This window comes from Patagioenas fasciata, chromosome 3, assembly GCF_037038585.1.
Source record: "Patagioenas fasciata isolate bPatFas1 chromosome 3, bPatFas1.hap1, whole genome shotgun sequence".
NCBI lineage: Eukaryota > Metazoa > Chordata > Aves > Columbiformes > Columbidae > Patagioenas > Patagioenas fasciata.
Window position 1 is genome coordinate 24,177,650 of NC_092522.1, and position 27,692 is coordinate 24,205,341.

The following is a 27,692-nucleotide window of genomic DNA, read 5'->3' on the forward strand; positions in this document are numbered from 1 at the left end:
TGCATACAGCAACTGTGCTTTGCAGGCTAATAAATAGGACTTAATTTTGTTAATGTAGCCAGATCAGGCCAGAAAGAGCCTTGGCATCATACGCACACAATAACTTCAGCTCAGTTTGGACATCAGATGACTCCATTCATCCATTGTTTCTGCACCATGCTCTAAGCCAGACAGTATGTTAGCACAGAGGCGGTGCTCAATGTGAAACTGTGTCTCTCCTGCTGAAGTCCTGTGCTCAGACTAAAAAGTTCTCAGCATTTGGTACAGAAACAATTTATTGGCTCTCAACAGCCAGACCAAATCTGGCAGGGTTAGCAATGTGCTAGTGCTAACAAAACCAGCTGTAACCAAGCTGGGGTACAGATGACCCTCAGTGCACTGTTCTCTGCAGCATCTCTGGTAGCAACATATCTTACTAGCTCCTTCCCAATGCAAGACCCAAGTGGTTTCTGTGCAAGGGGTGGTGTTTGTCTTGATCTTACAGGCTTGCCTACTACCCAGAGCACCACTGGCTGCACTGAAATACCTTAGTGACTTCGAGGGAACCAGCCCTGGTCCACTAGGTTCAGTGCCAAAATATATTTAGCAGCAGACATTTGATGCCTTTGACCATTCAGTCAAACAGATTAACCTAAAATATAAACAGATTGTGAGTATTTATGTACATGTGTATTTGTAGGTACATATATACAAAGATATACAGCCCATATATATGAATTATATGATAAAATTTTAAAATGTTTAAATTATTAAAAAAAACAAACATCTTTCAATACAAACCCCATACAAGACAAAAACATTTTGTGCATTCATTTCAGTTCAAATTTGACAGCAGAAATAAGGCTGCAAAACAGAATTACAGACCACGATTAGCTGGCCCAGTATCCAGCATTGTTATCCAGTTATCCAGCATTGTGATGAATATAATACCTATATTACAACCCTCCTTAATATACATAGCTTTTACCTATTTTTGCAGTCAGAGGAACATTGTTCTCATAAGTGCCTGGCACTATTAGGTCAAGGCCAAAGTATTTATAACTATTACTGTATGTTATTGGTGCATCACAAATGAAGTACAGAAATATACTGGATGTTCACCTACAGGAATAGCATATCATTAGAAAACAGCAACTGCAAATTCTTTTGTTATTATTGTTATGGGTGGAAAAAAAATCAACACTGAAGCAATTCCACAAGATCCAACATCCATGTTTGATTAGTATCATATTAATATCCCTGCAGAACAGCCGCACTTCTTATCTGAACTCCAGTTGGTCCTCTTTTTTCATGTAAGATGATCTTGCCCTCTGCTTCCTCAGTCCAGAACTGTCATTAAGAAATTTTACTCCCTGGAAGACAGTAGGGGCTATAGTTTATAATGAATCCACTTATCCGAGCAGCATTATCCCTGAAGAAGTGGATAGTTCTGTGATGTGGCCCACCTTGTTGCCTTTTTTTTTATCTGTGTTTGGGTTTTGAAAGTCCTTTTTTGCAACACACTGAGAAACAGGAGATAAACACAGTTAAGCGAGACATTCTGCCATCGTATTCTGCTTCTTCTTGCTAGGTCTCTCTTTCACGTACTCTATTTACTTCTTGGGATCAAAGTTTCCATCTCCTTGCCTTTTTGTTAATCACACATCACTTGGCTCACCCGTCCTTGCACCTCCAGCCTTTGCTGTCGTCAGTCTTTAATGATGATCTTTCAGTTAAGAGCTCACTAAAGTGTAGATCATGCTGAATGTAAAAGAAGAAAACAATATGAAAGTATTCTTTTGAGGCACACAGAGCACTTAGATTTTTAGAACCCTTTACTGTCTGTTCCTCAGGTCTGACTGTAATGGCCTGTGCTTTTCTCTGCATTTTTTCCATCTCTCTAAAGTATCTTAATTATGATATATTCAAGATGGGTATCAAAAAGCACTCAAGAAATAACACATTTATTATCGAAATCCTACTGCACCACAAGCTGTGTTTGAGCTTATTAAACTGCAGTCTGATGTCTGAATTTGAACAGTGAAGAAACAAAACGATTTTGCTTCAGCATGTTTGATTTTTAAAACTTCAACTAGCAGCTCTTGGCAGGGCAGGCAAGGTTTGCCATGAAATTGCATTATTTTGTTTCCTTTGGAGAAAACTCCATGAGGTAAAAAAACCCCACAAAATGCAGACACCAGCTGGAGCGAATCCACATATATTAAATGCAGCTGTGGAAAGCAAAGAAATGACAGTATATTGCCACAGCTCCGTTTTACAGCAACTCCAATTCTGACAACACCCAGGAAACTACAGGAAAAGCGAATGTAATTCATACAATTTTATTCAGCACCAGGCAGTGGATTTTGGCTTATGGCCACATTTTAGAATGAAGGAAGCAGGGCTCAGAGGAAGCTGCACAACAGTAGAATCCCAGTAGACCACGCTAGACCACACTACATAGCTGACTTTGACAGGGTCTTTTAGCCAACACAAAAACGTGGGGTTACAAATGCTTCTCTCTCCAGCCATGCCTTGCCATCTCCCCTTGTACTACAAACCCAGCTTGTCTAGCGTAATTGCCACGCTTTCCACTCTCGCCCCTGTGAAGAGGAGTGGTGAACAAAGACACTCAGCCCAAACCCACAAAGCTACTGGATGCGAAACCCCTGCTCAGATTCATCCATCTCAGGGTGAGCTGAGCACCTACCAGCTTCTGTGAGTCTGGTTCCTTCTACTTTCTTTCTCCCTCTCATGTATGCAGACACAGGCGCATACACACGAGGAAAAAAAGCTTTGATGTCAATAGTATTTAGAATTAGTATTGAAAAACATCAGCCTGTAGCAATGACTCCTCAAGACATGGGGAACAACAGAACAGATAACAGACCAATGATCAAAGGAGAAGTAACATTTATCTTCTTCCACCACATACAAACCTGCCTTGCAGAGGGATTACTGCGTGCAAGGCTGGCGTGAAGAGGCTCTCTGTGCAAATACATTATGGAAGAAGGAGCAGAAAAAAGGAGTCATAAAACAGCACCTACATTTAAAGTCTGTTAACCTTTGTTGTCAAGTAGTTTTATGATGTGATTACAGGGGTGACTAAAAGCATAAGGGTTGCACCAAGGCCTTACCTTCAATATGATATTCATATATCCATGTACTGGGCATTTGCAACTGTGCACTAAGGACATTTGACAGCTGAAAGGAGGAAGGGGAACAACACACAACTGGGGTGTTTATCTTCAAGCACATACTTAAAACAGGAGTTTGAACCATGCTTACACCACCATGAAAGAGAGATTGTAGGAATGACTACAGGCATGGTACACCCCATGTTCCTACCAACTATCTACTTACCTATTTACTTAATACCTTGAGCATCACATACATTGGCAGCTGTAGTATTTTTCTTATGATTCCTCTGAATCATAAGAAAAAAGATCAGCTGGTATAACACAGAATAGAATTTGATCCTAAACTTGTACATTAAAATTTTTATTTTATGTAATGTCATTATAACATAGGCTATTTCACCCATCCTAGGAAACTGCGGAGGAACAAACATTTTTTCCCTTGGTTTGGCCCTGGCACTTAATATTCTGTATTGAGGTGTCAGTAGATATAAGGACATGCTTCTGTAAGTGGGCACGCTTCCCTGAATCAAGATCAGAAGCATGTTTGGTAAGACTAAGGAAACCAGTCAGTTGGTTCCAGTAATTCCAAAAATACAACTTCACAGGTCAAATGTCTGTTTCTTCAGTGAAATGACCAGACTTACCAGTACAGATAGTAGAAGAAGGAAAGGAGATAGAAAGCTAGCTTACACCAGGCCTCTTTTTGACAGTAACTCAAGGTATCTGCATTCATGACTGCAGGTGGGTCATACGCTAGCTCTGAACTATCTGCTGGGCAACGAAAATACCTGAAAGAGCAGGAGAAGACACCTGGAATGACTCCATAACATTCTGCATTAAATATGTGCAGATACACACCCTTCCAATCACCATCCTTTTTTCAAGTCTCTGGCTTACTCACTAATAACTTACATATTGTGAGTGACAATGTGTGGCAGCTTGTGATCCCAGCATGGAGGAAAGATTATGAGGCTTTAATTGCATCTACACAACTGATTTCAGACATCATGACATGATGAAAGATGACAATCTCAACTAACTAACTGATAGTTCAATTCCTTCGACTCTGAAAAGTAAAAAAGTCAATATGGAGTAATATAAGAGCTGTCTGACTAATGTTTTCTACCTGTAGTACTCCTCAAGAATTTATCATCGAAAAAATTTTTAATTTGCAAATGTTTTTCTTCTTACGTAGGAGAAATTTCTAATTATTCTCAGCAGTGACTGGATGTTTGAGAAAATCCTGACAAAGGAACATTTTTTATTCATTGGCAAAGGAACTTTTGTCTTAGTTACTTTGCAGTAAAAAACAAAAGTAAACAAACAAAAAAGAAGTCCTCAGCAAAGTTAATGAGCTGCTTTAAGATCAGCACAAATCAGATAAAATACTGTTATTTTTGTTGCTTTGAAACAGTAATGTAACCACTGAAGATGGCTGGAATTGCTTATAGATAGACAGACAAACAAATATATATAAAGCCCCCAAAAGAAGTTATGTGCAGCAAACTTTAAAAGTAAATGTTGTCATAATAACTTTGACTTCCTCCCTTCCAATATTAGTCACATCTACTTACAATCTCTGACAACATTACAAATTATTTTACAGAGACCACAGGTGAGACCTTACTTAATGATCTTCATTGGGATGAAGATATTACACAGTATCTTCCACTGGTTTCATGCAGAACCTTTCACAATTAACTCAAATCTGTCTGTGGTTAAGCCAGCAGAAATTATGAAGCAATTAGAGCAAAGTGTATGGAGAACCATGAAAATAAAGACAGACAAAAGTTCTCTCCAAAGGTTTATATAATTATTTAGAATCTGGCCATTTTCACCTTGGACATGAAACACAATATAAAAAAACCCCAACCAAACAACAACAAATAAAAAACAAACAACCAAACAAAAACCCCCAACCAACAAACCCACAACTTTTAAAACCAGTATTATTGTCACACTTGGGTTGTTAAACCTTAGTAAAACAGCACCATTTTTATTGCACCTGACAAACAGGGAGAAAAGCACTTCCAGCTTCGTTCCATTTACCTTTCTGAGAACTATACTGGCACTCTGACTTCTGAATAATACACTTTATCATATGAATCTGCATTGCTACCAAGCTTTTGCAGAAAATAGTATAAAAAAAGCTATAACTTTTTAGTTTCTAGTTGAGATAATGGTCTTGCCTTCTCTACAGATTTACTCTTCAGGTTACTTCACAACAGGAGCTATCTGCTGCCATGTGTATCTTTGTAACGCAAAGAAACCCTGACAGACAAAAATCATCTGTGCCTTTACAAACACTGTGCAAATGCAAAACTTGCCAAGACTCCATACTGACAGCCACAAAAATTGATGTCTTTTGGTTATCTTCAGAGGCAACAGAAGGCTGATCCTCCACCAGAATGGAAACGAAGATGCAGCAGCAGCAGCCGCACTGCCTGGCCAGAAAACATTAAAGCTGCTCAACAGCAGGTCTTACGTGATCAGCTCTGAAAGCCCCTCCGTGAACATAAACAAATGTCAGAGATCCAGAGTGGAAACACTCCCCACTTTTTCACATGGGTAGTGTGAAGACAACTTCATCTACTGCAGTCCCTACTCCAAGAGTCGAGATTTCTCCCGCAGAACAGAAATTCTGCACTGTACAGCACAAAATAACTTATTTTACACTGAAAAAAAACCCAAACAAAAGCAAATATAAAGCGGTATATGAAGATGAGAAGCAAAATTGCATCAACTTGTCTAGTCTCTGTTTCACAATTCTGATGGAAAGGATTCCTTGCTAGGGCTGTAAGCAATAGGTACAAGATCTTTCAGATATGAACTGTTTTACAACTCCCTATCTGTGAAGTACTTAGAGACGCACTAAGTTCCACTTCCAAATTCCAGCCTATTTAATTTCCAAGTTTTCACTCAGTTGTGGTGAGTGCATCCTGATATTTTTGTAATACTTATCTAAGTTAGTAAACGGAAGCCACATTTATATTATTATGTGTTTTCTTTGTGTGTTCTAAGTGTTCAGCCAGACTCCTATCACTGCATTTCATACAATCTGCCTGTGTGCTGAGTTGGCAGATAAGATTAATAAGCAGTCAGCACATAAAAGACGGACTTACCTCCAGAAGTGATAAAAAAGCAAAGGAACATTTAACCCCAGTGTGAGCCACTCTTGAGCACACAAAAACATTATGCAGAAAAGACTATGGATAGAGTACTCCGGCAACACCAGCTAAAAAGAAAGGAACAGAAATAACAGATGTCAGTGAAAAGCCTCTTTGACTTTAGTCACCTAAGCAATTTTGCAGAAAAAAAACCACCTCTGCAGGTCTCCTGGGTGTCTGTGTCTGTCCCTAGACGTGTCTCAGCTGACAGACGGCCTGGCTATGAGCAATGAGCACAAGATGCAGCGCCAAGTTTGGCCAGGTTCTAACCACGGCTGTACTCCAGGTGCTTGCTGAGAGGCACAGGACAGATCACTTACTGTCTCAGCTGCTGCTGCAGATTTCTGTCTACAAAGTGTAGATTATATTGCTGCCTCCCTCACAGAAGCATTGTGAGAATGAATTAATGCCTGTAGAAGAGTTCTTAAAGAACAAAGTGTCATTCCTGATGCATTTGGAAAGGAAGTAATAAAGCTATTACTAAAGCTTCACTTCTATATTGGAGGAGCAGACTTTGAAAAACATAAGGCTGCTTCTACCATTTTGCTATGTTACATACACCCTAAAGAGATCAAATCTATTACTAAGTCAATGTTGTGAGACAAAACCCACAAAGACAGGAAACTCACTTCCTTAGCAAATCCATGGCTCCCCACACTTCTTGTTTCAGATTCTTTCTATCAAAAGAGAAAGTGAGTGGGCAGCTGGTAGAAGCAGAAATTTATGTGATGTTGATTCAGAGCAGATATTTCTAAAGGCATTTTGCTTTTTTCACTGCTTTCCCATTTCTTGGCTGGTTTTCTTCTCCTGTTTTCTTGCAATGCCTTTTCTCAGAAATCTCTATTTCTTTTCTTCATTCAAGACATAGAATAGATTTATTTCCAGCAGTACATACTTCTCAAAGGTAGAAAATCCCCCCCCACAGTTCACCTGCATCCCTCGCTGCATCTTGGAGCTACATCAACCAAAGTTAAATCACAAAAAGCATTTGAGGGGATCCTTTTGATCTAAGTTCATTTTCATTTATCAAATAATTAAAGAGAGCCCTATTTTTAAAAACAACATAAAACCTACTACACAGCTACTCCCAATGCCCACAATGCAGCTGTGTTGCAACGAATTCCATCTTCTTGGTTCTGGAAGTCTTTCCAACTCACATGGAATCTATTTTTTTACTTGAAGTAGTTAACACATTTGGATCTCTCTGTGTCTACACCTTCAACTTAAATATTCTCAAAAGTTTATCTTATGTGGTGACAAATCATGATACAATTACATAGCTCAGATTCCAGATGGTACTTAGTTACCACTGCTGGATTTTCTTTTATTTTTAGAATGTGATTTACAACATGACTATAACCTTTCCCCAAAGAATGATTCATCTTCATAACAAATTGCTAACAAGAAAGGCCTTAATGATGTACATCTACCTACTAAACATCACAAATCTTAAACACATCTTACATTCATTATCACCTATTTGATTTCTGATTTCAACAGAATCCACAAACTTAGCAATAACACAGCCCTGGTGCCTGATCAGTGGGCTGGCTGGTAATAACAGGGGGGGAAACCCAGGGTGAAAATTTATGCAGAGCTCAGAAAACAACAACAAAAAAATCTGCTGTGAAGTTAGAAAGGCAATGAAGCAGTGGACTCTCAGAAACAAACTCACTTTTCAGTCACAGGTTTCGGTGTAAATTAAATTTACCTATGCTTTTGATAGAACAACAAATAGGTCATTTATGTCTCTTACACCCTTTTCTTGGAGTGATATTTTCCTGTGGACATAAATAAATAAAGGATAAGTGCTGATCACAGTTTCTGAAGGGAATTCATGCGAAGAAGCAAACAGAGCCCAGCTTGCAAAGCCAATTACAGTTTATATTCAGGCGATTTACCTAAGAGACCAAATCTAAAAGTAGCTGAGAGAATTGAAAGCATGAAGTGTAGAAAGGCACTAACAGCAAGGCTTGTGAGGAAGAGTAAACTCAATAGCTGAATAACTTAAAAATAATGCTGCCTCAGTTCTTGCCTGTAAGGATCATCCTGCAGTTGGACACAATGTCCTCTGAAACCAATGGAAACTTTCAATCAACTTGAGCAAACGTGGGTTTCAGTTCCTGGGGAGAAGCAACTGGTTGAGAAACAAGTAACACTCAATCCTTGTTGATCCTGCTGATGTACTCAACTGCAATAGCAACTTCCGTGGAACAGAGAGCTGTGTGAGTGGAACTAAACCACAGTCTTTAATTCATTTCTGGAAGAACATATGCATCCATCAGATGGTAAACTTGTTAGGATATAAACAGCATACTTCTATTTTGAACCAGGAACACCCTGATTCAGATAACGACTTCTGCTTTCTCATGCAGCTCAAAATGAAGTCTCGAGATGGTTATGGAACGCAGACTTGAAGGAGAAACTGGCAAAGTAACACAGATCTTAAGGGCTGCAACTTGGTCACTTTGAGTTTCAAGCTAATGAATGGCATAGCAAATTTATCATCAGAAATTTCTCTGACTGACATTTACCAGTAGAAAACCAGAGGAAAGACTGAAAAGGAAGCCAGCTTCTAGATCAAAATGCTGCTAATCAGAAACACATTTTGATATAACATAACCAAGAGAAAGAAACTACCATACCTTTTAAAGTTTTGCTCTGATACATATATATAATATCCATATTAGCAAATATACACAATCCATCATTTGCATTTAAAATGTAAAAATTTTAGGTATCATGCTCCTATCATTACCTTCTCACCATAAACATTCAGTACATACTCATACAAAGTAGTACATACATACATGCGCATGTAGATAGATTCCTCCCATCTAATATCAAAGAAAATAAGGGAAGCTTTGCTGTGTGAAGACATGTAAGTTTGACTGAACTAAAGCATGGGAAAACAAGCACTGAAGCTAAGCACCTGTCAGCAGCTTTTTTTGTGCTTATAGGAATACAAAGACCTCTGTAAATTGCAGCTGCAGAGGGGCATCTCTCAGGAAGCTCAGTCCTAAATGATTTTATTCTGTTCCCTATTTCCTAAATATATTCTGTTGTTCTTATACAAAAGATAAACCCATCATTTTTTCTGTCAGTACTTTTCCGCCTTATTCAGTTCTCCTCCTCAAATGTAATTTTGCTTTTACAGAACATTATATCATTTTTACATGAAACAACACTTACAGTTTGTCTCACCACTGAACAGGGCACAAAATACCTCACAGAAAACAAAACTGGGAAGATATTACAGCAGAAATAGGAATCTCCCTTTTTCAGTGCTATTATATCCTCCTGCTTAGAAAATCAGCTGTAATAAGCGAACCAAACTGTTTTCCCAGTCACTGGTTAAGCCACTAAAATGCCAAGATCTCACACTTCTGTCCAGCACTTTGCTTAGGACTAGTAGACCTCAGTGATGCACAATAATAGTAATTCTCACACAGTTGCTGTTTATTCCCAAAAAAGACTCTGAGTCGACATTAGTCTCCAACTGTGCATGTCAAAGACTCCACACTGTAACCACAGATTTCACACCATACCCAGAAATTGCCAGCCATTACACACTCTTCCCTTCCCAGGATTTCTAAAAGTCTTCATTACACTGACAGTGGCCAAGACCACTTCCCTTCCTAACGCCTGCCTTCTCCTCCCACCCACGGCAGGAAAAACACCGAAGTGGAGGTTGAATCTCCTTCATGTAAAAAGTTGTTCACCTTACAAGCACACAAGGCAACACAAGGGCAAGTGCTGGATTTTGCACTTAGGATACTGCAACCCTGGCTGTACATACAGACTGGAGATCAAGATGCTGGGGAGCAGCTCCATGAAGAGGGATCTGGGGGTTCTGGTCAAACATGAGCCAACAGTGCGCCCTGGCAGCCAAGAGGGCAACCACATTCTAGGGTGCACCAAGCACAGCATTGCCAGCCAGGCAGGGAGGTGATTGTCCTGCTCTGCTCGGCACTGGTGCGGCCTCACCCGGAGCTCTGTGTGCAGGTCTGGGTGCCGTAGTATAAAAAGGATATAAAGCTACTGGAGAGTGTCTAGAAGAGGGCTACGAAGTCAGTGAAGGGTTTGGAGGGGAAGCCATATGAGGAGCGGCTGAAGTCACTTGGTTTGTTCAGCCTGGAGGAGACCGAGGGGAGACGTTATGGTGGCTACAGCTTCCTCACAAGGGGATGAGTAGGGGCAGGCACCGAACTCTTCTCTCTGGCTAGCAATGATAGGACCCAAGGGAAAGGCACAAAGATGTGCCAGGAGAGGTTTAGGTTGGACATTAGGAAGAGGTTCTTCACCCAGAGGGTGCTGGAGCACTGGAACAGGCTCCCCAGGGAGGTGTCACAGCCCCAAGCCTGACAGTGTTCAAGAAGAGACTGGACAACACCCTCAGATGCATGGTGTGAACTGTGGGGTTGTCACATGCAGGGACAGGTGTTGATGATCCTTATGGGTCCCTTCCAACTCACGACATTCCACGATTCTATGACAAGAAACTGAACGTACCACACATATGCTGAATCACTCCAGGGCCCCAAATCAGGCCTGATCTAAGTGCACGTGGCTTTATCGCAGTGGTTAATGCTGCTGCACCTACTTCCACTAAAAGACAGCTGCAGCTTGCCACTATGGTGCTCACTTTGCTGCTTTTTTCCACCATGTCCCATGCTAAAGCTGAAATGTATAATTTTTCCTCATAGGTAGCAGTAAAAGACAGGACGGAAATGTACCCAAGTTTTTCAGAACACAAGAGTTATTTTAATTACACTTTAAAAGCCATCTTAACAGCATCTGCCAGAGCTCACCTGGGTTACTGAGGAGTGCCAGCTCCTGAATTAAAGACATTGAGAGACAAAAGGGAGACTTATTTAATGACTCTGAAATTCTGCTAATTGAACAACATAGACTACAAAAGTCAGAAATGTAGTCCAAGCAAATAAAAAAGAAAAAGCAAGCAGAAACACAGGAAAATAGCAGTAGCATGTGCATTAGCCCAGATGATGTGCATATATGCAATGTGTGTACATTGAAACAAAAATATCATATCTGTTTGCTTCTGGTGGTGCACAAACCAAAGAAGAATGGGCAACTCTGTATAACTTAGATACACAGACCATACATGTTAATATTTTCAACAGTTTTAAATATACTGCTTGCATGGATGAAACACATGGAACACTTCAAATTTACTGCCGAAATACAGGAAGGCTTCCCACTTACGTTTTCTAGTGAATCTTTCTAATTTACATTACGTTGTTTGAGTCACTGGACTTCCAAAACCTGCTCTGAAACACTGCCCTAGAGCCCAATACAATGCTATAACAATAAATATACTAAGGTTTTTCAGTCCAAATTTTCAGGTTCTATTTCTTTCAGTTCTCCTGTTAAAATCCACACTTGTTTGTGTCTCTACAGGCTCTGTTCTGAAGCTGCTTATAGCAATCACTTAGAAATTCAGTTGTGTAGTCAAAATGGTTATAACAAACCTATCACCAAAACATCCTAAGCAATTCAAAACCGCGCTATGCAAACCAACAGAAATATTTCGCAATTTGCTATGTAGATGTATGCAACTAGCTGAAAAGAAAATGGCTGGAAAATGGATTCCAGATCATCAAAAGAACAACCTGCAGCTGAACCTACTAAGCTCACATAAACAGCTATACATTTTATCTGAGAGGAATGGTGCACACATGCAAGACTCTATGTTATGGACCAAATGCAGAGCAGAAACAAAAGAAAGGATATAACATCTGTGTTTTCACCCCTCCACCTTTCTGGATCACAACAATAAAGTGAAGCAGCACAAAGCCGATGCTTTGTAAAGGAAATTTCATTATTCTAATACACCATTGGAATTTCTTTAAATGGCATCAAGTGGATGTGAACATAAGTCACTCCACAGCACAAATACCAGACAATGATATAAAGAACACAAAGAACCTAATTATCATTCTCACAAAGCATTCTGTATCCATCTGTAACACAGTATCAGGTCTAATATTAAAATACAGGATTTCTGGATGTTCTTTCCACCTCAGCTACTAAACACGCCTATATTTAGGCCTATCATTTCACTTCTCATTGTCTCATTTTTGCCTTTTGCAACATGGGGATATTTAAAATCTACAGATTCCACTGGAGATAGTTTATGACTAGAATATTTAAGCTTTGTCATAATATAATGACTTGAACAAGAGTGACAGAAGAAGATCGGGTCTTCATGGGACATTAGTCAAGAATACCCATAAATATTCCTATATTGCAAAGAGTATGGGAGGTCATAAAAGCCAACAGGTAAAGAGGTTATGAAACATATTTAAAAAAAGACTTTTCCACTATAAGGCTTGCACAGCACCACCACAATTCAAAAAGTGCCCGGTCCTTGGAAGACATCATTAAGGCAGATGTGCTGTGATCTTACAAGTGTATCTCCTCTCCTAGCTGTTCTTTTCCACTCAGCAGGGATCAGGAGATACCTTCACAACCTTTCTTTTTTTAACTTTAATTCAGAACCGGTAACAGAAGCTGGGTTAGGAACCCTGGAGCGTGAACTTCTCTCATTTTCCCAACACTGACACGGAACAGGGTAACAGACGCTTTCTTGCCCTACCTCACTATTGTGTTTCAGACACAACCAGCCAAGACACCCCGCAGCTGGGTTATTCCAAGAGCTCATGCCGTCTTTGTTTGCTCTCCCAAAACTGGGGAGAATGACAATTAGTACCACAGCTGTTAGTTAGGATCTCAAAAACCAGCCCCTCATTTCCCAGGCAGGTCTGCGAATGCAGAAATCTCAGTGATCATTAAAATTAAGTTCAGCCATCTGCACGGCACAGGAAGGGCCCTCGGGCCTTCTCCCAGGGGTCTGCCCAAGACTGACAGTTTCATAAATGCTGAAAACTAAGTGTTCACTAAAGGGCTGTTTCTGTATCTGGCATGTGAAGATTGCGCTGTAGCAAATCTGCTCCCGCAGACTGACAGACAAACCCTGCCCTGCTATTCTAAGAGCTTTATTGAAAACATCAGCATCTAAATGCAAGGGAGGACATTTAACTTCCAGCAGAAGCAATTGTCATCCTTATAACAGGTATGATGTAAAATCATTGCACTCTATTTTTAGGTATTACATTGCTTTTTGTAATTGCATAGTGGCTCTATGGGGTCTGATACTGACTTAAATCCACAATGAACATTCTGTTAAACACAACAGTGACATTTGATTTAACCCCAGTTTCTTTAGTTTTATTTAAATGTAAATATTTACTTTATTGCGTATCAAATCAGAGCACATACAGTCCATTAGCAAGTCAAATTTTGCCAGTATCTTCAAGATAGTGCTGAGGAACAGATGCATAAATTACATTACCCCAAGCAGCTGAGAAGCACGCTGCTCTCAGGGGTACATTACAGGCAACAGCTACTCACATACATTTTTGCTCCATCTTCAGCCTCATTCTGCTTTTACTTGTGATGTTCTGACACTGTAAGGACATACGTTTACATATCCTCCAGCATAATACTGGAAGAAGTTGAATTGTAAGGCAAGAGGTCATCTATTACAGGGTAATAGTTTGTTTGCCACTCTCATTATTGAATAAACATTTAAAATATTAAATTAATAGCAAAATTCAGTTGGTTAACCTGGAACAGTTTCATGAGTAATAATAGTATAAAGACCCATATATATATCTCCCTTCAAAAGATATTTCGGTTTCCATCAGGTATCACATTGGCAAATCGTCCATTCTCCCTGGAGTAACAAGGGGGTAAGGACCAAGCTGTGACTGAATCACAAGTTTGAATTCTTCTCTCTTGCACTAGTTTTGTAACTTTTCCCCTTACGATCTACTCCTGCTTTGAACACCTGTGCAGGCACAGCAGGATACATCTTTTAATTATCCTTAAGCACACAGACATCCTTAGGTAATGATTGCTAAAAATAACAATTGTTATGTTCTAACTTTGAAAAGTGCTGATTTCAGGAACCTGTGAATTTGGCTCAAAATAGTGCTGGTACAATGCACATAGCAAATGCGCATCAGTAATGAATTAATTGCCTGTCAGAAATACTAGACTTTCTCTATGTTCTTTAGTCCTATCTTAAGGACTTTCTTTCCAGATAGGGTACTGTATACAAGGAAAGGACAAAAGGGATTATGTTCAGTACTTCTATTGCAATAGCAATACCTACCCAGTAAATATGTATCTGATATATATTCAATAAAATAAAAAGTGTGACAAGAGACACACTATCTCTAGTCAAGCAACATTTATGGGATTGTTTGGACACAAAGTATAAATACTGCCTGCTCCTTGGTCCCAGTTCTACTGTCAGTTCTGCAAAACAGCTACTGTGCCACTTTCCACTCTTTATGATGAAATTAAAAGTATGTGAGTGCCCAGGAGACTGAATGAATAGGGCACACATCCATTTTATCCCATTCTACACTTCATAGATGATAAATATAACAAGAGAGTAGGCAGAGAAGACTTAGGAAAGGAAAGGAGAGAAGCTTTTAGATTACCTGTAGCGAATTTCCTATCAGTCTACAAAAGAGGAAAAGGTGCCTGAGCAACCAAGGTACTGAAAGCTTGTTTTGTCTATACTGCAAATTTATTGGAAGATTCAAGAAAAATCATTATGTCCCTCATGTTTCCAGATGCAAACATAATCTCTATAAAGTGTGAATCGCTACCAACATGTTAACTTCATCCTCTTTTAGGCAAGCTGCAGAAAAGAAACTAATATAGAGGTGGTGAAAGTCTATAATAGTTCAGTTAAAAATATTTTACTTGTTTTTCCTGTATCCCCACTTTCTCTGTCGAGCTACGTTCCTCTTTCTTTCATTTGTGCAACTTAAGGACAGCCCCACTATTTATATGAAGAGCAGATTTTAAATTTATGTCATGCCTCTTTTGACTAACAAGAGATGCTGTACTGAAACTGTCTAAAAGTAACCCAGCCATAAGTCATTTTTTCCATAAACTAAAAATTGTATACTAGTACATTTTTAGCTAACTTCAAATTTCATCCTTAGAGTGTAAAAGGTTACTCGTTGCTAGTATAAAAATACTTTCTCAGAGCCACTCTGAAGGCCAGAAGAAAGTTGGCTTTATCATCTAATACCAGTTTAGCAGTATCTTTCAAATAAGTACTGAAAACCACACCAGTTTCATGTCTCTCACACACACTCACAGGGGACTTATATTAAATTAGTTTTATGAAAGATATTGTATTGACAGTCCAAATCCTAACCCACAGAATCCACACAGCATGGCAAGCTTACATCCTACAAAATCTACAGGTCTAATTAGCACTTTAGAAAGAGCAATATCCTTTATTCCAGTGCCTGTATGAAAACTCTAGAATTTCTTCTGCGGCAGCTTAGGAGCTAATTATGTGTGCATATGTCTAACAGGGGGGTGTAGCTCATACTCACTACAATGTTGATGAGACCTATCTCATAATATTGTCTATGTTTATTAGTATTGCTGTAGAGCAAGCATCACAAGACTAAGCATACAACACGAGATCATTTTACTCCCAACAGTCATAAACTGGACTACAGTAGTCTGAGTCTGATTCCAGACTGGGCTGGATTTGAACAGCTGCTGTAGAGATTAAAGGCTACATGCAGTTATTAACTCAATGATCCATCAAGACCCCTCCAAACAGCAAACATTTTAACTTCTACTAAAACTAAGAGATTCAAACTATGCCTGCTAATAAGAAAACTAAGTAGCTCTCTGCAAACAAGATTTCCATCATCAGATCAGCTGCGCAGCCTTTCCTTTTCTGTCACATACATGTCTTGTGAGTGTAAACAAATGCTCTTCATATTTCTTATCACGGTTTTTTGTTGTTGTTGTTTCGTTGTTGTTTTTTGGTTTTGTGTCTGTGGTTTTTTTTTCTGTAGCACCTGGCACAATAAGGTTTTATTCTTTACCTGAGTCTGGAAGTACTGCAATAACACCAACACTAATATAATAGAAAAGGAGAGCCAAGTCTTGCTGAAAGGAATCTCAGGCTGAAGCACAATAGGGCCTTTAAAAGATCAAAGTATCCCACTAAAGAAATAAAAAAAGAATGCAAAATTCAATCAGTGGCCAAACATAGGACAGCAGTATATCCACCTAATCAGAACAAAATCAGATTTGCTCCTGTATTATATTTTCTTCCAGAAACAAAACAAATGGAACATCCTAAAATCATCCATTTGAATTTACTGAAGACTCCTTTAAAATGTGAAGATTTTTCATATGATAATGTTAATTCAGAATATCACCATAATCCAAATAACCGATCTTATGTTTAAACCTCTAAAAGAAAGGATTACTGAACAACTGTTTCATATCCTATTGTCTATCAGGCCAGTTAATAGAAAGCTCAGACCTTGATAAAACTAGAGGTAAAACTGCAATCTGATCAAAAGGCACCCTGAATTCTTGGAAATATGTGCCAGACACCTTCCTTCATGACACAGTCCTCTCCCAGTAACTGCCAGACACAAAGGGAAGAAAACTATTTTACACGGAGTAAAGCCTTAGCAGCTCAAGTGAACGGCTACAAAGTCGTAAGCTGAATTGTCTAATCAAAAACTTGTATTTCTTCCCCTCATTGTACTCAGTGTTTGATCTTTGTGGTTTCTTCTGACTTTCACTGGGAATTTTTACACAAATTCAGACCTATTTAGTCATAACCACACCAACAAAGCATTACATAGTTTTTATCTAAATGGTTTCCGAAGTATAAGAGCTCAAAATCCAAATCTAAGTCCAGGCCTATTTTACATTGGTTTATGCTTGAATATCAACAGATTTCTTACCTCAGAGCAATAAACAGAAATTGCTCCAAGTTCTCAATGACAAGAAGAGACCAAGAGTGCCCACAGAAGCCTTTTACAGCTGTTCTTGCTGTAGTTCAATCTTAGAGACGAATGATAAGCATGAACATCAAACTTGAAGTCAAACACATTCAGAAAGCTTCTTAATATAAACCAACTCTGTTTTGAGCCACTGAAATGTAGTGCAAACATTGAAAAAAAAATCATTTGAGATTATAAAAATATTTTTTAAAATACACAATATTTACTTAAATCAATTTCTACACAGCAACGTCTGCTTGGGTACAAGCTTCTGTATTGCATTGGGTCCCAGGAAGAAAGAGTCTTGAATAACTACCTGGGTACCTGCAGTATGTTTTCTATCTACGTAGTTGTATATTCATTCTTCAGAAGTTATCCACATTGTCTTTTGATTAGGGTTTTTGCTCCTAGTCACTCGGTAGGAAAGGTCTCCTGATAGAATTCCTGCTGCCCAGATGATTAGTCAAAACTCGGGAGTTTCATCATATAGATGAGGTATGAAACGAGAGAGCATTAGATATATCAAGAAATACAACGTGTGCTCAGAAAACAGTAACAACTATGAACCCTTTGGTCTCTAATGAGAGTGGACAAAGCCCATGTGCTCCCTCATTGTAACAATCGCTGTTAAAGGGAAAAATGTCACACGGTGCTGTTTTTTATTCCCTTTTCATCTTTGTGACAGCAGCTGTTTATCAGAACTCTGGATGCATCACCTTCTTTGTCCTGCAAGGTGGAATATCACTGCTATTCCACAGTCCAAAAATACCTTTTGACTAGACTAAAAATCCTGCTTTCCTCTCAGATAACACAAGCACCTAAATTTCAAAGGCAAAATGTTGACTGCCGGTTAGGAGGTGCTGAATATAATGCATAGCACAAACCTGGTATGTATTTACCTTGCAGACTTATCCCTCTAGTCCCTCTATGCTGCAACATTTTCTGTCAAGTCTAACTTAATGAGGAATTAAAACATCTTTACTGAGGTTGTAAAAATATATATAGCACTGCAAAAAGTAAAACTATTACTGCTGTTCCCAGTTCTACAACAAACTCATTTTCTTATTGCCTATGAGATTTTTCAACCCCAGGAAAAATGATTCCTTCTTACATATGGATGGATGTGCACCAGTTTAAAAATTCCTTGTGATTATACATAATATTTGCTAAATTTGCTTATATAACATTAATTTAAGCTTTTTAATGAACTATGTTATAGGCTTACAGAAGTACTCTGCTAATGACTATCAGCCTGCAGACTGACTAAAAGAATGTCATGCATCTATAAATCCCTAAATCCATGACAAAGCAATCAACTGACATATCAAGAAACACACACTTAAATCCAACACATTATCTCAGGCTTTCCAGTGACTATCAGGCAGAACAACAGAAGGAAATTATCATCATAATAACCCTCATATTTATCAAGAAGACTATGAATGGTCTATGAAATCAGCTACTGTGACACCTGACATTCTCCAAAGGGATATGTCCACTGTAGCTGCTGCATGCAGAGAATGGCAGGAGCTACTGGTAGGGGAAGGTCTGGAATCTAATAAGGTCCAAGTATAAAATTATTTCATCTGGCAGTTACTCTAGTGCATATTGGTCAGTCTCCTTCATCGAAAATATGCAGAAAGGAAACTGTCAGATGTATAAGGATAAACAAAGAAAGATGGGGCTACTTTTTAGCAATGCTGACTTCCCATAATATTTATCTACACATAAAGCAGAACCACCTTCATACTCAGAAAATACTGTTTTCGTCTGCTATTAAGCAAAAATATACCGTGAGTTTTTTCCAAGCTTTGAGTATGTGCATTCAACACTGACAAACAGGCATGACACAGACCCAGGATCACACCTTCCTTGGTGTGGTGGTTGCAACTCCTCTGCTCTCCTGGGTCACTCCACTGCCTGGCTACCAGGGCAGTCAGGCACAATTTGGGGAAAACAACTCCCATTGTGCGAGTGCAGCGAGATGGAGCACTGAGGCACCTCCCATGTTCTCGTAGCTCCACTGAGAACAATTCCCCATTGTGTAACTGCAGTGAAGGTGGGAAAACTCGAGGCACAAGTGTGGTGAGCCAAGACACGAAGGCACAACCCTTCATACTCTTGGAACTCCTGCTGTATGGGAATAGACCCCCTTTCTGCCTGGGAAAGGTAGCAATCACCAGTCACTTTTGACAGTTCGGTACAGGTGTTACCTGGGACTCAGCCTGAGCAAAATGGTACCAGAACAATATGATCTAGAGAGCTCTGGATGCTGTCAGAATATTACCTCATCGTAAGAGTGGCTACAGTGGAAAAATACTGGCTAAAGTCAACAACTTCACGACCCTGCAAACAACGATCCTAGAGTGAGGCCCTCTGAGCTCTCCTGGATCACAGCGGATGTGACTCGGCATCTCCCTCTGAGGTGGGACATCCCTCAGAGACATCTCATGATGAACTGATGCCACAAAGCCACAACTGAGAATGGATTCCTTGAGTTTCAATAAATCACTCATTCAGAAATGATGATGCATTACAGTGAGCAATTTGCTTAACTTGAAACAGAAATTTAATAGGTATACCTCCACATATATTCCACACACCTATCCACAAAAAGCCATAGGTTTGTGTGTGTGAATATATTCAAATATCCATGTATTAAGGTGCACAAGTATGTGTGTTTATAGATTGGTATGTAAGTTTTTAATCATATACCTTTGTGTCTATATGTAAGTGATTTAACTTTCTCTTTTATATATACGGTGTGACCCTTGGTATCATCAAATCTGTAATCAGGTCATTGTTCTAATATCCAGAAATCCCACTGAATTGTTTTAAATAATTTTGTTAATCAGCTGTTGATTAAGCATTATTAGAAATCATATATTAAAATTGTGATCTACCTTAATAAATCCTAAATTGTTGCCAAATCAAACCTCTGTAACGTTCCATTCTGTGACTCTTGGAATACTCCATCTGCAATTGAATCTGTGGTGTTAACCCACAGCCCTTCAAGCTTACGATTGATTACTCACACATATGAATGACTTTCATACACACAAGTAATTTTTGGTGGTTTTTTTTACAGAACATTTAAATACAGAAGCATACCAAAACAAAATTGGATGCAGACACTCAGGTGTCTGGAATTATGTATTAAGCTCACTAGGTTTTATGTTTTATTTACATATCTCAGTGTGAATGGATTGTCTTCTATAACTGCTATGTAAGGGAACGTTGGTTTTGGTTATTTACCAAAATCTGTAAATACATTAAAACATAACTGTGATGTGTATTAGGGTATATACTATGGAATATAAATTTAAAAGATAGATTTATTTTATTTTTGCGGAGCAGAAAAAACAGAATTGAATGTGGTAAGCACCAGAACTATTGAGTACAGAATAAATTTCCACCACTACCACAGATCCAGCTCCACTGGAAACCACAGCAACAGAAGTCTTAAAACAGCCCAAGCACTGGCAACCATCAGCCTCCTAACTAAAACATTAAAACTTGTTTCAAAAAAGATTAGGTGAACAGGTTTTTGTTTTGTGTTGTTTTTTGTTTTTGTTTTTTTTTTAAACACCCCAGCTTCTGATTTACAATCTACTGTTGCTACCACTCGTACTGGAGTGTTGAACTGGCTAAGTCTGGTTATTCAAAAGTTGTCCCTGCAGGGTTTTTGTCTGCATATTTGTTTGTATTTTTCAAGACAGTTCAAGTTCATCTGGAACATCTTTGATATTAATGTTACCTTGCCTGCAGTTAGATTTCCTGCTGAATTTGCTCTCTTGCAATCATCCCTTCAGGGCTTGCAAAAAAAACCCCAGACAAATAAAATCAAGAGAAAGGATTGAGCTCCGGTACAATATTTTCTTCCACTTGCAGTTTTATGAATTTTATGCCTAACTTAATCAAAGTGTTCCACGACAGTAGGAAAATGAGGAAAAGTCTGTCTTTTATCTACCTCAATTCCCTCCCTCCCAGGTAAATTCCATTTCCAGTTTTGCTGTTCATAAATCAATCTTACTTTAGCTTAATGGGATTTAAAAATACAGTTGACAAAGTTTACCTATATTGTTCAACACTGTTTGGCATGGACAAACTGCAGTCTGAAATACATTCACAGAGCAGGAAGTGAGTTCAATCTACTCTCCTCCTTGGTAAGGATTTCTAAGATTAATTCAAAAATTATGACTCATAACATAATCACAATTTAAATTTCCTCAAAGGTAAAGTAATAATATTACAGTAGTTGATTAATGAAATAGTGTTTTAATCTAGGAAATTCCTGATTGTCCTTAGTGCTAAGAATAAGTATATCCAACAGAAATCAATCAGGTGGATTTCTTTAAATACAACTGCAATTACAATTACATAATGTTGCTGTCATCATTAACCAAATATACTTTAATAACCCCACCAAAATATTTAATCACAAAAATCATGGTAAGCCTATATGGCATACCTCACCTATCCCACTCCTCAGCAGGACTAATGATCCCAGAAGTCTGTCCTGCAGTACATTGTACTGCTTCTACTAGTGCAAGGCAAGTCATTCACAACTGGTTGTGTGTGTGTCTGGTTGATGGCAGAGCTCAGAGGGTTGTGATCAACAGTGGAGGATCTGGTTGGAGGCCCATAGTTAGTGGGGTTCTCCAGGGGCCAGTGTTAGGTCCAGTCCTGTTCAATCTGTTCATCAATGACCTGAATGAAGAGAATGAGTGCACCCTCAGCAAGTTTGCAGATGATACCAAACTGGGAGGAAGGGCTGACACACAGAAGGCCATGCTGCCATTCAGTGAGACCTGGACAGGTTGGAGGACTGTGCAGAGAAGAACCTGATAAAGTTTAACAAGAGCAAGTGTAGGGTCCTGCACCTGGGGAGGAATAACCCCAGGCCCCAGTACAGGTGAGGGGCGGACCTGCTGGAAAGCAGCACTGCAGAGAAGGACTTGCGAGTTCCGATCAACAACATGTTGACAATGAGTCAACAACATGCCCTTGTAGGCCAAGAAGGCAAATGGTATCCTGGGGTGCATTAAGAAGAGTGTGACCAGCAGGTCATGGGAGGTTATCTTCCCTTTCTACTCCGCCCTGGTAAGGCTGCATCTGCAGTACTGTGTCCAGTTCTGGGCTCCCCAGTTCAAGAAGGATAAGGAATTACTGAAGGGAGTCCAGCGGTGGGCTACAAAGATGATGAGGGGCCTAGAGCACCTTTCCTGTGAATAGAAACTGAGCGAGCTTGGTCTGTTCAGACTGGAGAAGAGAAGGCTGAGAGGAGATCTTGTCAATGTTTATAAATATCTCAAGGTTGGGTGTCAAGAAGATGGGGCCAGACTCCTTTCAGTGGTGCCGAATGATAGGATGAAGGACAATGGGCACAGGCTGAAGCATAGAAGTTTCCATCTGAATATGAGGAGAAACTTCTTAATTTGAGGGTGCCAGAGCCCTGGAAGAGGCTGCCCAGGGAGGCTGTGGAGTCTCCTCTGGAGACATTCAAGACCTGCCTGGACACATTCCTGGGCGATCTGCTCTAGGTGAACCTGCTTTAGCAGGTGGGGTGGACTGAATGATCTCCAGAGGTCCCCTCCAATTCCAACCATTCTGCGATTCCGTGTGACAGAAGCCTATCCTTATAGAAACAAAGGTAACTTAGCAAAAGGAAGCACAGACTCCACAGCATTCGCCAGTATTAGTGTGTGTCCTATGTGAATCATGTAACACTTGTATGACACATCCATGGCCACGCATGGCATATTCACCAGTTTACTGAGCACACGAACGAATGCACACACATATATATACTATAAATCCCTCAAAATACACTGCTAAATGAAATTACATATCTGCATCCTGAGAGAACCTTGTTTTCTGCTAGCTTCAGAAAATAGGCCCTTCCCTTCCTTTACTTCAGGATGGAAGGGATTTGACCATGGCTATACAAAGTTCATAGCTTCTTTAGACATAATCAATCATTCTCCAGTAAAGAGAAAACTTAGGCTAATCCAATTCTATAGCACCACAAAGGCACGGACCTACATGTACATGCGCTGGCACCATATATACCTGCTTCACATGATTTCTCTTCATTTTAACGATATAGAAAAAATTTCCCCAAGCCAAACATCAGAAAGCACCTGGATGCAGAAGGATTACATCCTCCACTGTATTTTGGAAAATGTAAAGAAGTTATATTATACCTGGTGACATAACACATACCTGGTTATAGTTTGTTAATAATCTTCTCCAAATATTTTGGACTTCAAGACATGGGAAAACAGATAAGTTGTGTTTCATAGAAAGAGAAACAGACCTAAAGCCTCACGATGTTATAATGGGGGATATACTTAGTGCTTGCTGAAAGCATCCTAACTGCTATTTTCCTGTATCTCTATAGCTGGCACTCAATTTTTCACTGTTTTTTCCAGAATTCTCGCCAACAGTGAATCCTTTATACTATATAAACTGAAGCTATTTTTAGAGATTGTCAGATTTGAAGACTACAAATCTTTGTAGTTATTCCACCTTCCTCTTCTTGTGTATAATCTTCCAATTAAAACAAACATTTCCCCAAAGAACTTTGAAGAAGAGGCTCCATTAACAAACTGTTTAAGTGAACCAGAAGCAAGCCAATCCCTTATGAATACAGAGTCTGTAATTAGCTAAAATGCTTCATTTTGCTGTATACAGTGGGGCTGAGGCTCAATAAAAATTAAGCACTGATGCAGGCAAGACATTCCCATGGGGCTCACATATATTAATACATTACCACTCACTAGTTGCTTTACATTAAAGAAACTGGGACACAGCTTGAAACTGGCTGGCTGCCTGCTTGATAAAAACAGAAAGCTATTGGTGATAGGCATTTTCTCTTATTTCACATCCTTAGTGTCATAAATAGGTGAAATAAGTACCTAAATGTGGCTCCTAAACAGTCACACGTTCATAAAACCATATCTGAATCTAGTTGTTAGCTTGATTAGGATGCAGTCAGCAGTCCACACTTCAGTTTTAAACTTCTTAAGCAAAAGTGCTGAATAATTTAGGTAGCTCCATCACTAGTCTGCTGAAGCCCATTTATGGGAACTTGAATATGTAGAGTAAAATAGTTTGGAACTATGATTATTTTAACTTCAACAGGACAGAATCCAGAGAACAATTAGTGTTTCTGAAAACTCTTTCAAGGTACAGATGAGTAACTCAACCCTACATTTTATCAGCTCCTTCAAAACCCTCAGAAACTGAGGCACTCAGCATCCTTCTTGGGTCAAGTTAAAACAAATGCTATATCAACTTCTCTATTCAGGCAATTAAAAAACTTATACATTAAATAGGTAGCTAATAAAATGTTTAGTTTATCAAATAGTAAGCCACTATTAAAATGAAAGAAGGTATTTCTAAAGCCTGTATTACAACAATATCAGTTTATAGAGCTATAAGCACCTCAGGCTGTAACTGCAGGATGATTCACTCCCTTTGAAAAACATGTTCCAAAATGAATGAGCAGATGCCCTGAAATTTCAGTTCTTATCCAGAAATCCTCTATTAACTTTTTATAGTTTGTCCTACTTATTCCATACAAGGTCATAATGACTTTCAATTCTGCAGTAGAACTCAGCCTTTCATCAATGGAGTGTGAGGATCATTCAAAGAGAAAACAAATGCAGATGACCACTTGATGGCTTTAGTTCTCATAAACTTCACAAATCCTAGGCTAGTTTATGCTCACCTTTCGCAGGAGGAAGCAAATGCGCTCAATATTTCTCAGCCGCTCTCTCTGTCAAGAAAAAGTGGGGAAAAGGTGAAAGATTAACTGGTGTTATGAATTAAGACACTGTATTACAATTACAACGGGTCAGTATCAAAATTAATGTCTGCAGGGAAGCAACACACATTATTCTGAAACAATAGTATTCACTTCTTACCTACTGGTTGCAAGTCAAATGACTGACCCATTTCAAAGTCCCAATAAGTTATTTTTTCAATTTTACTAGGTGTAACACTATAAACTGGGGATTCCAGCCTGTGTTAGCCTTGGGCCTAGTTGTAGTAGAAGTTGTAGAAGTTGTAACTTCTTTTTAAGTCAGCATTTGTGGCTCTATGCAATGGTGCCAATCTATACCACAGTGCATTTTCAGGTACCCAACCTCTGGATTGAAGGTAATTCTGAATGGAAAGAACAACTGCACAGCTGGTATGGGAGCCCATCCTCTATCACTAAGAGTATGCCCAGGCAATATGTGATACTAGAATTTAACCCGTTAGTGAAGAATTTCTGAAATGTCCTAGAAATGACATGTTAAAAAACTGATGCATTCATAAATACTGAAAGTCACTCTAATCAAGCACTGTGACTCAAAAGATGCTCTGAGCTTGATCCACAGAAAGAAGTTCAAGACAAATTTTCTTTTAAATAGCTTGTAATGAGAAAAATCACTAGAAAAATCAGATTTCACTCTGCATAACCCCACCACTAGAGTAACTGTGAAAGATTCTACTGTTGATTACAATGCAGAAGGCAGAGTGGTTTTGTTGTCCTCAGAAGACTACCTGGTAGTATTTTCATTTAGACATGGAAAAAAAAATGTTCTGAATAATGACCTTTTTTAAACAGGTAATGTAACATACCAATGTGAGAAGCCAACTCTCCCTAAGCTTTTTGCTTTTCAAATGTTTTACATTTGCTCCAAGTTTGAGTTCTGATTCTGTTCTCCAAAGAAACGTCTCTTTTCCTGTCCCCAAGTTTCAGTCATTTTTTTAAAAAAAGAATTATTTTGGAGAGACAGTGGAAGCTTGATAGGCACCAGACAAACATTGTGCCTCTCTGTGGTATCTGTGATCTAAAAGAGATTCAGAAATTTCAGACTCCCAGTTGCAAGCATGAGAATGGACATGTGGATGTGCCTGTGAAGCTGCAGAAAGCTTTTTTGCCTTTAGTAGGAAGTACATGGAGAGGAAAAGATAATCCTCTTAATTCTCTTTAGAGGACAGATGCCTAACTGCAGCTGGCCTTGGAGAAGTAGGAAGTCCATCTTTGAACTGCAGGTAACAGAGGAAACCAGGAAATTTTAATTAAATTCTCAGTACTGCCATTGTCTTTGTCTCTGATTTCTCTCTAATTCAGCCTTCTCTTGTCAAAAAGGCTCTATCCTCTGCCTCGAAAACACTGTAGAAAATACTTAAGTAAACATCAAACATCCTTATAGCGCAATAAAGAAAAGTACCCCACCAAATATATGGAATATGTGCATGAGCAACTATGCATAGGGAAAAATGAAAATACTCTTGACCAAAGACATAAAAATAAGAAATACCTGCTAAAAATCTTCCTTTTATGTCAATATAAAAGGCATCAACATGTATACTGTGCAGAAGAAAAAAATCTGAGAGTATTGTTCGAGTTATCACAGAAAGTTTCATAGGAGAGAGTGAAATACATCAACTGATCACAGAATAGTTTGCTGTGTCTTACTAGAAACTCTATAACGAACTTTTTGATTATATCACTAATATGATTGAAACAGGGGCTTACTAACTTTATTTTTTTAATTCTGGAGACCAGCTCCATTACCACTTTAAAATAAAAGGAAGTTATTTCCATGGAGCATCTTAGAAGTTTAAGGAAGAAAATAAATTACTGGAATTTGGTACATAGAAATACATATTTCTTGTGTGCAGTTCTGAAGATGGGAAGTGAAAGCAGATAAAGTAAATTCAAAATCAGATTACTTCCAGTAAATTCAAAACCAGATTACTTCAATTGAAGCCCTTCATAGGATTTCTTCATATAATTTCTTTCTTCTATTCTCATTCTTTGCTTATGTGTTGGTGAACAGTAAACAAGCCTTCTTATTTGAAGATTTACGTAAAGATTATGCTTAATATCAGTGGTCTAAGCAGTACCGCAAACAAGCTACTGAATCTGGTTATAATTTGTGGGCAACACAATAACTTGATAATCTGTAGAGATCAAATTAAACACCTGTCATAATCATTGTAATTCCCAGTGAGAAGATGGGGAACCAAGTTCAGCTCTCAGTTCTGGTGGTACAAATCTGATACATTTTTGTAATAACTGTAGTCAGCTAAATCACCCCAGATTACAGCTTTAATTAACAGAAGAATTTTCATATTTAATGAGTTGCATTTTCATTCATTAGGTAAAACCAATTTTACAGTCCCAGGCTGATATTTAACCTTTTCAAGAGCAGATGCAGCAGAATGTGTTATTTACTCTTAAAGCACGGGACAATTTAGGACCCTGCCATGGGACGGAGAGATCTAAGAATGCACCTTTTATCAAATCTCTTCAAGCTTTTGACTCATTGATCCGGTGTGGGAGAAGGTGGTCACCCCATGCTTGAACACAGAGAAAGCAAATTATGTCAAAAATGAAAACTCATGCCATAGAATGAAAAGATAAAAAGAAAGCATTAGCATCACATCATATATCCTTCAGCTTCTGAACTTCCAAATTATTCTCCTGCCTCCTTCAGCAAAAAGGAAAGTTATTAGCAAAAAGAGTT

At 38.8% G+C, this 27,692-nt stretch overlaps 1 protein-coding gene across 1 annotated transcript in view; it reads right to left on the reverse strand.

The window, feature by feature from the left end:
- Positions 1-647: 647 nt before the first annotated feature.
- The window catches only part of CNIH3 (cornichon family AMPA receptor auxiliary protein 3), a 53,101-nt gene continuing 26,056 nt past the window's right edge, over positions 648-27,692 (reverse strand). The window contains exons 3-6 of the mRNA XM_065834937.2: positions 24,896-24,943; positions 6,242-6,354; positions 3,764-3,907; positions 648-1,740 (exon numbers count right to left, since the gene is read on the reverse strand). Of these exons, the coding sequence (XP_065691009.1) occupies positions 1,713-1,740; positions 3,764-3,907; positions 6,242-6,354; positions 24,896-24,943 (333 nt within the window). The 3' untranslated portion in view covers positions 648-1,712. The remainder of the gene's footprint in view (positions 1,741-3,763; positions 3,908-6,241; positions 6,355-24,895; positions 24,944-27,692) is intronic.